This window comes from Ambystoma mexicanum, chromosome 3q, assembly GCF_040938575.1.
Source record: "Ambystoma mexicanum isolate Mex_15411 chromosome 3q, UKY_AmexF1_1, whole genome shotgun sequence".
In the NCBI taxonomy this organism is placed as follows: Eukaryota; Metazoa; Chordata; class Amphibia; order Caudata; family Ambystomatidae; genus Ambystoma; species Ambystoma mexicanum.
The window spans coordinates 272065720-272082236 of NC_090926.1; the positions used below are offsets into that span (position 1 = coordinate 272065720).

At 44.5% G+C, this 16517-nt stretch overlaps 1 protein-coding gene across 3 annotated transcripts in view; it reads left to right on the plus strand.

Annotated features, from left to right (window-relative positions):
• The window catches only part of ANKRD52 (ankyrin repeat domain 52), a 1656133-nt gene that overhangs the window by 1557227 nt on the left and 82389 nt on the right, over nt 1-16517 (plus strand). For all 3 annotated transcript variants that reach the window (XM_069653745.1, XM_069653746.1, XM_069653747.1), the window contains 2 exons: nt 8708-8790; nt 9725-9816. In XM_069653745.1, the coding sequence (XP_069509846.1) occupies nt 8708-8790; nt 9725-9816 (175 nt within the window). The remainder of the gene's footprint in view (nt 1-8707; nt 8791-9724; nt 9817-16517) is intronic.

Here is a 16517-nt window from a genome sequence, read left to right on the forward strand (position 1 = left end):
TCCTCTCCTCCCAACCTCTCTTTGATGTTATTTGACATTTAGTTTTTCCTAATTTATTATACTGTTTCTTGCTTATGTGCAGCGCTTTGGCAAAAGTGCTTTATAGATGTATTAAATACAAAAAAAGTCAAATACATTCACCAGTAAGGTTTCCTCACTATTGCTCTGTTGTTTGATTGACTTCGCTTATCTTGGCCAAAGGGAGTGTAATGGGCAACACGGGAAACATATGGATGCTGTGCCGTAACTCGGGAGCCCGCTAAACAAGCACGTGGAAAGGCTAATCTAACCAAAATAGATAATCGTGTCCTTTAATGGTGCTGCCATGGAAAAGTAAAATGAATATTGAAAAATTGCATTTCAGAAGATACTCAGAAATGTCCTAATTCCCGTGTACCTTATAGACCCCCAACTCTTTTTGCTGGACTTTAGGGCTTTTTATCTGTATCCTGGAGAGAGTGAGACTTTTTCCCACTTTCTCATGTATTTTTCTGTTATTTGGACTCTGTGTTTCTTTTGACTTTGGAGTCTGACAAACTCCTGCCATCATCTTTACATAGTGACACACAGCACCTTCAGTGCAGTGCCACAGGGAAGTCTCTTAGATTTCCCAAAGGTTTAAATACCGTCTCTTGGTGAAACTACTCTTTCCAAGAGCAGTGAAGTGAAATTGACTTTGCTTACATTTTGTAACTTTCTAGACCCAGCACACACTATTTTACCATAGAGTGCTGAAGGGGCAACTTGGTATCCCCTTTGTCTAGTTTCTCATGTAACATTTTTGTGTTACCCTTTCTACAGTTAATGTCTGATGGCAGTGGTTTACTTTTTACTACCATTGTGTTTTTACCGTGGGCTGCAATTGCAGCTGCAGTAAGGCACCCATGGGTGCCCATCTTTTGTCAAAATGGCCCGGTCTTCTTTTTTCGCCATTTCTTGTTGGAAAGGTCCTTCTTGAGATTTACTCTGCTTGCTTAACCAGGTTTGGTCTTTTTGCTAGTTTTGTCATTGTTGGGATTCACAAGTGAAACCCGCCTCTGGCTCCAGAGAGTCTGGTAGGGGCAGGAAGTGAGGGAGGTGCCCGAAGCTCCCTGTGCTTAATCCCCTTGGTTACAGGAATGCACCCTAAGGTGATTGACAGGCTGGCTGTCCTTGGAGGACAGCCACCCTGCTGTGTGACAGCTAGGCTGGAATGAATGAGAGAAACCTGCATAAAAGGCGAGGCTTTTTGGCTTTGAAGGCAGAGTCGACCACTAGACGAAGGAATCCGAAGAAGAACTTGGAAGAGACGCCTGCTGCAACTCCTGGACCGTTGGTTTGCCCGGTCAAGCCCTGCTGCTGTGCTGAAGCTCCAAATTCGTTTCAACTAGAGAAGCCCAGCAAGGACGACTTCTCCCCTTGGTTTGGTGGGACCAATCAACCCCAAAATGAACTTGTTTGGACATCCTCTCAGAGCTGGCTGTACTTCCACTGCTGCTGGAACCGAAGTGCCAGGGAGAGGAACACCAAACTGAGTGCATCGCTTTTAAGTCAGACTTCCCTGAAGCAGGACTGACCAAGTCTGAGCCACCTCAACAGAGTGCTGGACCCAAGATGCGAGGAAAGTCGGAAGTGGTATCCGAGAACCGCAGTGGTGCTATTTGCTGTCAGACGAGAGAAGCTGAAACCACGACGTGCCACTGAATTGAAGTTTGCCCATTGCTGCCGCCGACCTTCACATTGCAGTAGTCCCCAGAAGTCCTCCCCCTTTTCCCCACAACTGAGGCCCAGGAACACCAGGATCTGCACAGCTGTACTTGAACAGAAACCAGCTAGAACCATTTCTTCTAACCAAAGGTACTGTAAAGTTAAGAGGACTTACCTCTTGTGGTGTAGCCTTACTTGTTCTCAGTTGAGACTTGTCTTGGTTAACCTTGCAGAGTTACTTACAGCTTTGCCCCTCACAAGCCTCCCAGCTTGTGGCCCTTCAAGTGATTTTATTTCTACAAACCGTTCTAAAAACATTGTGCAAGACTTTTACTTACCTGCTTTGCTCAACTAACATTGGCTGTCCTGGCTCACTGAGAGACACTTCTTACCTCTGACTCTGTGCTTTACCTGGAATGGGTTAATTTACTCTGCATTGGAGGGTTCAAAAAGTACTTCGCGGTTTCATGAAGTATTTGTTAACCTTAGTTTTATTCCCTTATTTAACTTTTGCACCACACTCTGTATTCCTCTAAATGTACCAGTGATAAATCAGTGTCCATAGTGTCCTAAGCTATTGAAGTCACTTGAGGGTTTAGGAAGTGTTTGTGTGCCATCCTCAATGGGTATTTATTTATTTATTTGCATTTTTAAAGCACTCACACAGCCCGCGGGCATCGAGGCGCTAATAACTGATTAGAGAAACTAAGAGTGTTTTGAAGTGTATTTTTAAGTGTTACATGTTTTGCTGACTTCTGAAGGCTTATATAACTGACTGTTAAATAAATTAATAATTGTTTAATCAAGAAACCTTGTGAGTGTAAGAGTTTATTTGAACACTTGTCCCTGTGAATCTCTGTGTAACCGCTCTACTGCTCACATTGACCCTTCTTGAGATAAGCCTGGCTGCTCAGCCCACACTACCAACCTGTGTAGTACAGACTTATACCAAAAGTTGGGTTCCTATTGCCAGGAGGTCAAGGTTGCTGTAGTCTCCCAAAGGGCATGGCACACAATCTTGCCTAACACAGTAAAAACAAAACGTTGACAAAGTGCCAATTTTTAGCCACACAATCAGTTAACTGTCAGGCATTTAAAGCAGTGTGTTGCTTGTTTCCAAGACGGTTCAGCTTTGTGTTAGCTTTTCCGTCAAATTATTGAACCAAGCAATACCAATCAGAATTTTGGAAAAATTAAAAAAGTGGCAATCTTAAGGCCCATAGACTAGAATTACAGTCTCAGCCTAGTCATTAATGTCTATGCTTCCTTCCTTCACGAGGCATGTGATGATGTGTGCGACCAGTGGTCCTCCAGCCAGTTAGTTGCGTCTCAGGATTTGCAGTGTTGTAGTCTTTGGTTAAATTTTAGAAGAGCATCCCAGCATGCTAAAACAGCTGGTTTATAAAGGATTAGTGCCTCCCCTGTTAGCCAATTCAATTCTAACAAAAGATGTCATGCCTGTAGTCGGTAGAAACTGACCCTGTTTGTTTACATTTGCAATTAAGCCAGCTTGTTGCCATCGACCACATGCATATATAAACTGTCATGCTTTGAACAAGAAGGACCTTTGCTAAAGAGTACAGGGTACGTGAGTACTTATCCAAAACATTTTCGTCTATTGGCTTGTCTTAAGAGTTCACACTTGACTGGTGCATTAAAGGGATGGTCTAGTAAACATTTTTATTTAAAAAATAGATAGGCAACATAAAAAAAAAATACTAGCATTCTCCGTTTTAAAACTTCCTATGTAAAATTTTGAGCTATTCAAGCTCAAAATTCGCAAAAGCAAGCACATGGGCGCATCCATTTTGTGAAATGGAGGCCCTCCTGTGCTGGCTTTTGCGGCACTAATGAAGGAAAAGCCAGCCAGCTGTAGTAAACAAAAGCTACCGCTGGGTGGCTTTCCCTTCTTTAGTGCTGTACGCGGAGGACGGGGACCGGAGACCAGAGCAGGAAAGCTGCAGCTGAATCTCGGTAAGTGCTATTTTTTTTTTTTTTTTTAAATAAGCACTAGCTGCAGTTTTTTTTCTAAGTTTTCCAGGCTGGAGGAGCCCGGAAAACTTAGAAATAAAACCGCAGCTTTAAAAACGTTGTATTTATGTTTGCGGTCGCTTTTGAAGCGACCGCAAACATAAATACAACATTATTGTGTTGGAAAACGCTGCGGTTTTTCTTTCCAAGTTTCTCAGGCTCCTCCGGCTCGGAGGAGCCTGAGAAACTCGGAAAGAAAAACCGCAGCGTTTTCCAACACAACCGCGTTGTTTCTGCCTGAATCTGCTTTCCCATTTGGGGCTCTCGGGCTCCCCACGGGGAGCCCGAGAGCCCCAAATGGGAAATCAGCTGTAGGTAGAAACACTACGCGGCATGTAAACATAACCTCGTTGTGTTTCTGCCTGCTGTGGCTTTCACTTTGGGTCTCCGGTGCTCCCCTGGGAGCACCGGAGACCCAAAGTGATAGCCACAGCAGGCAGAAACACACGCGGTTGTGTTGGAAAACGCTGTGTTTTTCTTTCCAACTTTCTCAGGCTCCTCCGAGCCGGAGGAGCCTGAGAAACTTGGAAAGAAAAACCGCAGCGTTTTCCAACACAATGACGTTGTATTTATGTTTGCGGTGGCTTCAAAAGCGACCGCAAACATAAATACAACGTTTTTAAAGCTGCGGTTTTATTTCTAAGTTTTCCGGGCTCCTCCAGCCTGGAAAACTTAGAAAAAAAACTGCAGCTAGTGCTTATTTTTTAAAAAAAAATAAATAGCACTTACCGAGATTCAGCTGCAGCTTTCCTGCTCTGGTCTCCGGTCCCCGTCCTCCGCGTACAGCACTAATGAAGGGAAAGCCACCCAGCGGTAGCTTTTGTTTACTACAGCTGGCTGGCTTTTCCTTCATTAGTGCCGCAAAAGCCAGCACAGGAGGGCCTCCATTTCACAAAATGTATGCGCCCATGTGCTTGCTTTTGCGAATTTTGAGCTTGAATAGCACAAAATTTTACATAGGAAGTTTTAAAACGGAGAATGCTAGTATTTTTTTTTATGTTGCCTATCTATTTTTTAAATAAAAATTTTTACTAGACCATCCCTTTAATATTAGCTTGGACGTCTGTCTTTTTTGTTTGCATAAGCAGCTTGAGATGTGTCTATATACCAAAGAATTGTCATGATTTGCAGTGCAATTTCTAGGTGTTTTGCAGTGAGAAATTGTCATTTCAAAATACTTCTCATGTTTAACAATTAGCAATTATTTTGTTTTGAATTGATGCACTCTGTCACAGTATTTTAATTATAAAGCTAATGAAATGGCAATGTGCTCATTATGGCAGAGCAGAGAGGGCATTTGTTTTGCAAAACATTTTATGAATAGCATAAGTCAAAAGTGAGGCTTTACGCTCAGTACACCTCTATCTTGAACTTTTCTCATAGAAAGAAATGCATTCTTAAATGCACCAATCTTTTGTGCACCAATAGTTTAACTAGGTCATGCAATCGGAAGGGTTCAAATAATGTTCTTTAAACCTTTGGTTGTGCTTGAAAAGAGAAGGCTATCAAAGCCAATGGATGGAATGAATATTTGTCAAATGTATCTCTGTCAACAGGAAAGTTCCATTTGTGATCTGCATCCCTGTCAAAATCAAGAAGAATGTTCCAGGCTGCAGGCCTATGAGGCTTAGTTTGGCGTTCAAGCTGTTCAAATTAGAAGCCATGCAACAACTCATTACCAGTGGTGCTTTATAAAGTGGGTGCGAACCTAGAGGAGAATAGACTTGTATGACCATAACTACCACACACCTAATGATTGTCACCAATCCTTGCTGCCTGTTCGGAAAAGTTTGCATGCAGTAGGCTCTGGGACCACTATATACAACTATGACTATAGGTGTAAGCAAAACCAACCTTTGGTATAAATCTGTACCACACAGTTTTTGGTAGCGAGCTGAGCAGCCAGGTTTATCTCAAGAGGGAATGTGAGCTTTAATGATGTTACACAGAGGTCTACAATCCCAAGTATTCAAATAGACTCTTATACTCAAGGTTTCTTGGTAAAACACTTATTAATGTATTTCACAATCAGTTGGAATACATTCACTAGAAGGAGCCAATCAATATCACACAAAAATATTCTACAGTACTTCACACTACCTGGTTCTGAGGCATTTAAACTAATTTGAAGGAGGAGCAAAATGGCATTCAGAGCATTTGAAGTAGGAGCAACAAGGCATAAGTTAATAAAACGAATAGTTATTCTTAAACAGTGCAAATAGTATGAGTTCAACAGAGGAGTTGGTCCAATGCAATAGGTTGACCAAAGTCAATGTGCTAGAGTCTTGTATCAGTAAAATCGGTTCTGGTAGTTAAACGGAAAGGTCTTTGCCACGGTTCTCAGAAGTAGTTCATAGACGAAGGTTTTATATGTCGGGTCACAAGCTGACTAGCCCTGCAAGTTGCCAAAATTTCATGCACTTTGGCAGTGAGAGGTAAGTTCTCTCGGTCGGGTTTTCACAGTACCTTATGTTGAAGAAAAAGATGCAGCTGAAGACTTCTGTTCCTGGCGGTTCCTGCAGATCTCGCTCTTCCTGAGCCTCAGTCGTGGGGACAAGATGGAAGACGTCGGGGGACTCCTGCACTGCACAGGGACTGGTCACAAAGCTGGCAAACTGGCAAATCTTCGATTCCTGTACCTGTCATCAAGCACACAAACTGGTGTCCCTCTCCCTGGTTATTCGGTTTCCTGCAGCACTCTGAGGAAAATACAACCAGCTCCAAGAATGGTTTCCATGTGGCTTACGAGTTGATTGGTCCCACCAACTCAAAGGGAGAAGTCGTCCTTGAAGGGCTTCTCTGTCGAGATGAACTTGGCAATTCAGACCTGCAGCAGGGCTTCACCGGGCAACCAACGATCCAGGAGTTGCAGCAGCCGTCCTCTTCCAGCTCGTCTTCGGTTCTTTCGTTCCAGTGGTCGACTCTGCCTTCCAAGCCAAGAGACTCGCCTTTTAAACCGTTTTCTCCCATTCATTCCAGCTTAGCTGCCACTCACCCAGTAGGGTGGCTGTCCTTGCCGCACAGTCAGCCAGCCAATCACGCCAGAGTGCATTTGTGTCTCCTAGGAGACTAAGCACAGGGAGTTTCGAGCACCACCCTCACTTCCTGCCCACCCCAGACACTCGGGCGCCAGAGGCAGTCTTCAGTCCTGAAGCCCGCCAAAGGCGTAGGAGCAAAGGGACCAAACCTGTTTGGCGCGCAGAGACAAACTCTAGAAGGACCTTTCCAAAAAGAAATGTCGAAAAAAGACGACCCGGACCCTTTTAAACAAAGGAGGCTCAGGCGGCATCTTGAAAAACATGGTTCCCGCGATTTAACGCTACCGGTGTTCGCGGTTGGGAAAAATCATGGTAGTTTGTTGTAAAACCACTGCCACCAGCCATTTCGAGGGGAAAGGGTAGCATTTCAATGCTACATGAGTTTCTAGACATAGGTAACGTCTCCAGCAGTCTATTGTAAGATAGTGTGTGTGTTGGGTCTAGGAATTTGGAAAGACTAGTAAAGTCAATTTCACTTTTCCAAGTCTCCAAGGAAGTAAAAACCCTTGGTTTCTACCTTGATTCCACTTTGTCATTTGATAAACAGGTAAAATCTTTGGACTCCAACGGCCTATACATGCAAGCTGATAAGAGCCGGTAAGCCATTCCTTGCTAATGACAGTTGCATGATCCTGTCTAGAGCCTTAATACTCTCCAGAATTGACTACTGTAATGCCCTATACAGCGGTGCTAATAAAACCATCATCCGGTGGATAAAAATGTTACCTTGCCTTGAGAGCAGCAATTGGCAAAAACAAAATAACCCATATATCCTCTATCAGACGCCAATACAAATGGCTATCTACTGATAATAAAATACAGTTAAAGACGCTATCTCTGACCCACAAAGCTCTAAACAACGCTGCCCCTAGTTACCTACAGACAAACTCCACAGGAAAATCTCTCATAGACCATCTAGAGCTGGCAACATTAACTGTTTGGCAACACCTAGATACAGGCTCAATACGATCGGAGGAAATAGCTTCCCAGTGAAGGCAGCTAAAATCTGGAACCTATTGCCACAAGACCTGAGAGCTGATTAACCCTACCTACACTTCAGAAAAAGTGTAATCAAACATATCATCTCCACTGACCCTTAGTCGCTCACTACCTGATGCTCCCCACCCCTCTGGACATCGGTGTAATTGTTTAGATGACTGCGTCACCTAATTTAGGGCAATACTAACGTGCTACTGTTTATATCCAGTGTAATATTTGCTAAATTGTACTCTTGTATATTTTGTATCTATGTGAAGTTTATATATGTATATTGGATATTGTACAACTGTTTTATTCTATAACCTGCAGGCTTTGCATTTTTCTTATTGTGGCACCCTGTTACCCACGGATCCTGCATAAAAGTGAATAAACTAACTAACTTTATTTTCCCTGGGAAACATTAGTTTATCCCAGAGAAGGTATTTAAACCTTGGGACAGCCTGAAAGGCTTCCCTGTGGCACTGCACTGAGGGTGCTGTGTGACACACATGAGAAGCTGATGCCTATGGAGTTGTCTAAAACTCCATAATCAAAGAACACAAGAGTAAAACCCACATCAAAATACATGAGAGAGTGGGGAAAAAAGGTTCACAGCCTTTCCAGGTAAAAAAAATCAAGTCCTCAAAATCCAGCAAAGTTGCTGGGGGTCTCTAAGGTGAAGGGAATTAGCACATTTGAGAATTATTCCTAACACTGCTTAAATATTATTGCCCAATGTTACTTTTAGATTGTGTATATATATATATATATGTGTGTGTATATATACATGTTACTTTTTGTGTGTGTGTGTGCGCCAAAGGTGGGGCAGTGTCCGCATGATAGAGGCAGAAAACATGGCCTATAGCTTTGCTAGTCCACAGACTGTTCTGAGTTGTGAGTGACCAAGGCTACCTTAAATAAATCCTGTTTGTATTTTCACCTTTTTTTCTCACCATCTCTCTTTCTCTCCCTAGGGCCATGAAAAGTGTGCCTTGCTGATACTGGGACAGACCCAAGACCTTGGCCTTATAAATGCAACCAACAGCTCGCTGCAGATGTGAGTATTTATTTCCATGCTGAAATGGCTAGTAACATGGATGTTCCAAAGATATTTCCTCTTAGATAATCTAGAAATATTTTAATTCTTTAAATGTAGTACAAACCTTTCCAAAGACCCTTGCTCTGTATTCAGGACCTGAAAAACCATTATGCCCTCATTCACCATTACGTTGGTTTTAATGTAGTTTTCTTCAAATGCTACGCAAGTTGGGATAAAGTAAATGCAATCTGTTTTTTCAAACTGCAAACTGTTAGTTACATGTCTTCAAGTTTTTCTTTTTTGAAGTTTTCTAAAGATTTATTAACACCTACCTCTGCAGTAAATTAAACTGAGTTTTTGTGTTGGGTGATACTTGAGGTGGAGGCAGTCCTTATGTGTAATTTAGGCTAGTTTAAACAACCAGCTAATGCTTGCATGGTTGAAACATCTGGCACTTATTAACAAATGCATTGGGTGTATTTGCTTGATAGGAGCTAGGAATGAGTGCAGGCTAATGACATCCTTCTAGCTCGGAAAGGGCAATGGCATGTAGGTAAGGCTCATAAATTCCATGTCATTAAGGTGATGTAAGCTTCTTAAGAAGGACCACTTTCTTTTTTGTTGTTAGACCTGGGCAACTGTACATGCAGAATTTAAAGGGTTTTTATAAAAAAAATGTTTTTTGTGCTTACTGAACATTGTAAACCCCCTTCGATTCATAGTGAGGAGAGACAAATGTTATGTCTTTCGAGGGGTCAAGCTGGAGGTTGTTTTCTAGACATCCTTTGTTTTTGGGAAAGGTAGTCCCTCTGGCCGGCATTAGTGTTGGTGATGCACAAGTCAAGTTTTATCGTGCATGTACTGCTTGATAGTCTGTGCTGGAGTGGTCAATCTCTAATTTTGTGTCAAGATTTGTCTGTTACTACTAAGTCTTTCTCTTCTTCCATTGTAGGCCGCTGCACATAGCCGCTCGAAATGGCCTGGCCACTGTAGTTCAAGCTCTGCTGGGAAGAGGAGCCACTGTGCTAGCTGTGGATGAAGAAGGTGAGCTAGCAACATTGGGCACTAGTTACAGGTCAAGAATACCAAGAACCCAATAACACCACAAAGCCATTGTCCTGCACCAAGTTCAGCCAACTGACAAGCCTGTGCACACTGCTGAATGAGCTGCTCCGCCCCCTGCAAAATTTCCTTGTTAATCCTCCAGTCCCCTTCAAATTTACTTCAGCGCACCAACCACAAATTCTTTACCCTTCAATTACTGGTCATTGATAACAATTTCATATACACTCCTTAAAGCAGAGGTTTTCTCAGGAATTGTATAGGTCTAATAGATAGGGCAGGTATTTTTGAGCATATATCAACCGATTCCATTTTCCTTTTTTCCAATGCACCTTACCTACGATTTGTAGACATTAACACATGCAAACTGCATGAGTCGGAAACCTCAATTTTGTGATGATCGTATCCGTTATTGATCGACCTATGTTCAGGTGCTCTGCTGGCAATAAATCCTAGCTCGTGCCCCTCAAGCTGACATCAGCATGTCGGACAGATATGCTACGCCTCTTATCCTGACGGTGGTGCACAGTGTAGCCTAATGTTTGCTGTCTGCATCTACACAATCACGTTTCCAAACACAGAAGACACTTGTTAAATGTACACACATACATGGTATGTTTAGTCACTTATCACAAAAAAGAAGTCGGGAATGTAGTTTGTCTTTTATATTTTGTATTGCACCGACAACATTTAATTACATAGAACAGAGTCATTCAAACTTTTTTCTTACATAACCATTGAAAGAACTGATTGAATAGGATTTAGTTTATTCCAAGCTGTGTGACATTGAGTCACTGTCCCTCAACATTTACCTTCAGCTTCACTCAACTGAGCTTTTGCTCACATGTTATGGGGAAACTGACTAGTCCTTCAGACTGTCAGTAGTGGGAAACTGTTTCCCTTTGTCTTTGGACTTTGTTACTTTTTCAGGTAACCTTTTGTCATTGCACAATGCATTTTACAATGCACTGCAATGGAGCGTCTTTTGTATGACCCTAGACTACACTAAGGGTTGTTTTGGTTACCTAAGGTGTGCCTAAGTACAAACTGGTGGCAGCAGTTACTTTTTCTTACATTTTATTGTACTTTTTGTTGGCCTTACCGAGTTTACCACGTTTGGCTATTAACAGTGGCTAGTGTCTAAACATGGCCGTGCCACAAGGTTTTTTGTTTGTTCCTTGGCCATCTGGTCCTTGGTCTTCTTCCTACCTTACCAGGTCAGGAATTTCCTTTTAGTGTCATGCACTTGCCCGGGAAAGGCTTGCTTTGTACGGGCTAGTGCATACCAAGTGAGTGGTGTACCAAGTAATGAGCTGGGACGGTCTGGTCCCAATCCACATTCTAGTGCCTGAGAGTCTGGTGTGCTGGTGTACATGCTTGCCTGAAACCCACAGTGGTACCTGATTGGACCACTGCTGGTGTGCATGTGTGGAACAGATCTTGCCATTGGAGGCTGAGTCTAATCACTCACCTGACTTTGGTATAAGAAGAGGTGTCCTGCTGCCAATCGAGGAAATCTCAAGAGGAGACACGTATCCTGTTGTAGCTGATGTTAGGACTGTTTTTTTGAAGTCTTAGCAAACCCATTCGACTGAGACAGTACACAACTCCACTCTTAGTGTAAGGCTGCACCACCTGAGTATATGGTAGCGTAGACAGATCAGCCATGCTTATTTTAGGAGGCAGAGAGGGCTGTAGGAAAGTACATAGGACCTGTAATATACCAAGGATCCAATAGAAGCATTTAAAAACAGAAGTAATAAACAAAATAAAGGTTTATTAGAAATACAAGTAGGCCAAGTGTTAAGTCTTGGTAAGTACTGGTCATAGTCATAAACACATTATAAAAACACAACACAATACTTGAAGGTACTCAGACCAAAGCATAAACCTTCTTCAGAATACCTAACTGTAATGCTATGGAAGTCATACCTTATCATACACATTTAGTATAGGCCACACCTATTCATGGGGAGTAAAAACCATATGTTGCTTTCAATGGATTGCTTTTCTCTCGCAGATTCCTCATCTTGATAGATATCCTTGTCCAGCTCTGCTGCTCGGAAAAAATTTCTACCGTGGGCGTAGTGAACCTCGCCTCAGTCGTTGATCCGTCTTGCACAGTGGTCGATCGTCGACTCCGGAAGTGACGTCAAGCGCAATACATCACTGCGCCCCATGCCTCAGCTCCTTTTCTCCACACACTCACGCTGCATCAGGAACCTACTCGAGTTTCACTCAATGTTTTCACTAATCTTTTTTCCGATTTACCTCAACAATATCTTTGCACCGGATCTCGGGTTTCAAGTGGTGCTCCGATTGCAAGATCAAAATGTCAGTGACAGACACGCATGATCTCTATTTGTGGTGTTTGGGTTCCACTCACGACACAGAGGCCTGTGCGTCGTGCGCCAAGATGCAACCCAAGTCCCTGCAAGACAGAGCCGGTAAGCTGGCCCTGTACCGACGTCGCCAAAGTCTCTGCCACGGTCTCTCGTCCGGTCATCTGAGGCATAGGCTTAGGAGCCCACTCGCCACGACGAGTGCCGACACCGCAAGAAAACGAAAATGAAGTCCCACTCCAGATGCCATTCCTCATCCTCTTCCTAACGGTAGAAGAAGCAGCACCAACATCGACGGCAATCAGATTCTTCCTCCGAGCCTGGTAAGCCCTCTAACGAACCCACCACTCGGGAAGAGTGGGTTTTGTTCAAAAAGCAAATGCTTGACATGTTTTGTCAACAGGCGGCTGTCGGCTCCCACACCCGACCAGCAGGCCTCGGCAGCAAAAGCAGCGTACCCCTCACCCCATGCTTGCCAAGAAGTCGATGCCTTCGGTGCTGACTGTGCTTTCGAGCTCTGTGCCCTGCGGGGCCAGAAAATCACTCACTGGAAGCCTCTCCCACGGCACCCATCGCCCGTCTGAGCTTTCAGAGCCGATACCTATTCAGTCAGCCTCTAGGGCTCCGCTGCAAGCTAAGCCCTCGGCTTTGCAACTCGACCTACGGATCCGAAGGATAAGCCCTCGCCGTTGACGCCTTTCAATCGCTATCGCGTACAGGCTTTTTCGACTCAATGCAGTCGATTTTCAGCGCTGATCAAGCCGAGGAATGTGAAGAGGTCGACCCCATTTTTGTGGGTTTCGGTGGCATCGACTATTTCGAGGACCGAGACAACTTGATGGCACTTGCTCAGCGCCTTCAAGATGCCAGTGGGTTGGACACATCTCCAGACGTTGAGATGCAACAAAAACAACCCTACACTCACTGTCATGTCAAATTCCGGACCTTAGTAGAGAAAGTGGTTGAAACACTCTGCCTCAAGTCGTCAGCAATTTCCCATAAAGGGTATGACCTTACGGACATCCTGAAAGAGGGACCCGGCTGTTGAAAACATGTCCTTCAGTCAGGCCATAGCTGACCCTTTGGCTTCCGTCTGGCGCAACCTATGCACTTTGCCCCCTGCGAGTACCAATGTCACAGGGACATACAGGCCGGCAAGAGGTGACCCTTCCTTCCTCTCAACACACCCTTCCTCGGAAGGACTGGTAGTTCAGGCTGCCATTATATCCTCCAGGCCCACGGCATCCACGTTGAATCTCCCTAAAGACAGGGAAGTGGAAAGGATAGGGGCTTTGGCCGAGAAGGTTTTTACCTCCGGCAGCATGGTTCTTGAGGCCACAAACATAGCTTGCGGTTTCACTAAGGTCTCCTATGGTTTGTAGTAGGCTGAAGAGCATGCGGCAGAATACGTTGCTCCATGGGGTCGGCAGTAGTTATGAGAAGGCAGGCCTATTTGAAAACATCCGGCCTCTTACGCAATGTACAAAACCACCTTTTAGACATGCCTTTTGAGGGGGAAATGCTCTTCAGTAAGAAGGCGGATGACTCTTTAAAGAAATTCAGAGAGTCTAAAATTGCTGCTAAATCGCTGAGTCTGGCTGCGCAGCCGGCTAAGCCTGCTTTCAGCTTTGCCTCTAGAGGCAAAGGCCATAAACGCTATGTGCCTTACGGCAATAAAGAACAGCCCCCACAAGCCAGGCAGGGGCAAAGGTGTTTCTCGCGCCCCGGAAGGGGCAGAGGTGCTTCTAAGGCCAACAGCTGTGGCTGGGGCAACGGCGCCTTCGAAGCCGCTTTGATTTTCCCCTCCCATGACATACCGGTTGGTGGACGTTTGGCAGGTGTTAGGCAAGATTGTATGCAGTACCCTTTGGGTGCACTACAACAACCCTGACCTCCTGGCAAAAGGGGACCCAATTTTTGGTTTAAGCTTCTACTACACAGGTTGGTAGCGCGTTGAGCAACCAGGCTTATCTCAAGAGGGGTCAATGTGAGCTGTAGGGGAGTTACACAGAGGTTCACAGTGACAAGTATTCAAATAAACTCTTTCTTTTAATAAACAATGATTAATTTATCAGTCAGTGTAAGCCTTCTTCAGAAGGGAGCAATATAAAAGCAACACACAAATACACTTCAAAAACTGTACATTCTTAGTTTCTAAATGAGTAAAGACCCTTTTGGGATGGCCCACAGTCTCAACCTACACCCTCTGGTGACTTCAGTAGCTAGAGTGCTGGGGAGATTAATATCTTGCTGTTTGTATTTAGAATACTTTTGGAAGTTGGTCAAATAAAAGGTTATTAGAACACACAAGAGATCATAAATATTCTTAAGCAAGCAAATATCTTTGGATCCCCTAAGCAGTCATTCAGTTTTACAGGCTAAGCCAAAGCCAATGGGCAAAAGTCTTATATAGGCTGAAGCACTTCTGGTAGGAAAGTAGAAAAGTCTTTGCACAATGATTTAGAAGTCTTTGAAGAAAATAATCAAATGTAGGGTCACAAGCTGTTTAGACTTGTGAGTAGTAGAAGATGCAAGCAATTCTACAATGAGAGGTAAGTTCTCTCAGACTTTACAGTACCTTTGAAGGAAAAAGTGCAGCAGATGACTCCTGTTCCTGTGCAGCTCTGCAGATCTCACTGTTCCTCTGTTCCTGGGCCTCAGTCGTAGGGACAAAACGGAGGACTTCTGGGGACTCCTGATCTGCAATGGGACTGTCACTGCTAGCAATCTGCAATCTTTCCAACAAGTGGCACTTCAGTTTGTCAGCTCCTCTGGACTACCGCAAATAGCAACACCGCGGTTTCTGGCTTTCGAGATGGACTTTACTTGCTTCCGGGGTCCCACACTCTGTTGAGGGGGCTCAGGCTCGGCCAGTCCTGCTTCCTTGGGAGTCAAGAAGATCTTCCTGGATCTCTTGGCCAACTTAAAAGCAATGCATGCAATCTGGTGTTCCTCTCCCTGGCGTTTCGGTTTCCAGCAGCAACTCTGTGGAAATACAACCAGCTCTGAGAGAATGTCCAGGTGGCTTACTTTGAGGTTGATTGGTCCCACCAACTCAAGGGGAGACGTCGTCCTTGCAGGGACTTGTCTGACGATATGAATTTAGAGGTTCAGCACAGCAGCAGGGCTTCACCGGGCAAACCAACGGTCCAGGAGTTGCAGCAGGCATCCTTTCAAGAACTTCATCGGTTCCTTCGTCCAGTGGTCGACTCTGCCTTCCAAGCCCAAAGCCTCGCCTTTTATTCATTCTCTCCCATTAATTCCAGCCCAGCTGTCAGTCACCTTACAGGGTGGCTGTCTTTGCTAGACAGTCAGCCGGCCAATCATCACAGAGTGCATTTGGGTCTTCTAGGAGACTAAGCACAGGGAGTTTCGGGCACCTCCCTCACTTCCTGCCCACCCCAGACACCCTGGAGCCAGAGGTGTGCTTCACTCGTGAATTCCACCAAAGGCAAAGCGAACAATTGGGACCAAGTCTGATTTGGCATGCAGAGTAAATCTCAAGAAGGACCTTTCCACAAAGAAATAGCGATAAAAGAACTGGCCATTTTGACAATAATCGCACCCTTGGGTGCTTTGCTGCAGCTGCGAACGCAGCCCGCGGTAAATGTACACCACGGTAGTTAAAAGTAAACCACTGCCACCAGCCGTTCAGTGAGAAAAGGGTAACATAAAATTGTTACATGAGAAGCTAGCAAAGGGGATACTAAGTAACCCCTCCAGCACCCTAGTGTAAGATGGTGTGTGCTGGGTCTAGAAAGTTACACATGTAAGTAAAGTCAATTCCCTGTGTCACTGCACTGAAGGTGCTGTGTGACACAATGTAAAAGATGATGCCTATGGAGTTTCAGACTCCACAACCAAAAGAAACGGTGTTCAAAAATCACATTAAAATACGTGAGCAAGTGAAAAAGGATCTCACTCTCTCCCGGTAAACAAATCAAGTCCTCAAAATCCAGCAAAGTTGCTGGGGGTCTCGAAGGTGGAGGGAATTAGCACATTTCTGAGAATTCTCCCTAACAGCAGGGCATTATTCCCAGTGCCAGGAGATAACCTACGATGCCTGGACCCTGCAGTTAATTCGGTGGGGTTATTGTCTCCCCTTTTTAAGAAAACCTCCAGACAGACCACCATCTTCACCGATCCAACTGGGACAGGAGCTCCTGGAAGAACTGAGAGTCCTGTTGTCGAAGGGTGCCATGGAAGAGGTGCCTCCCAATCAGAGGGGGTTGGGCTGTATTACTGGGTACCCAAAAAAGTCAGAGGTCTCTGTCCCATTCTGGTCCTCAGGGCTCTAAACAAGTTCCAGAGAAAAGACAAATTCACGATAGTGACTTTGAG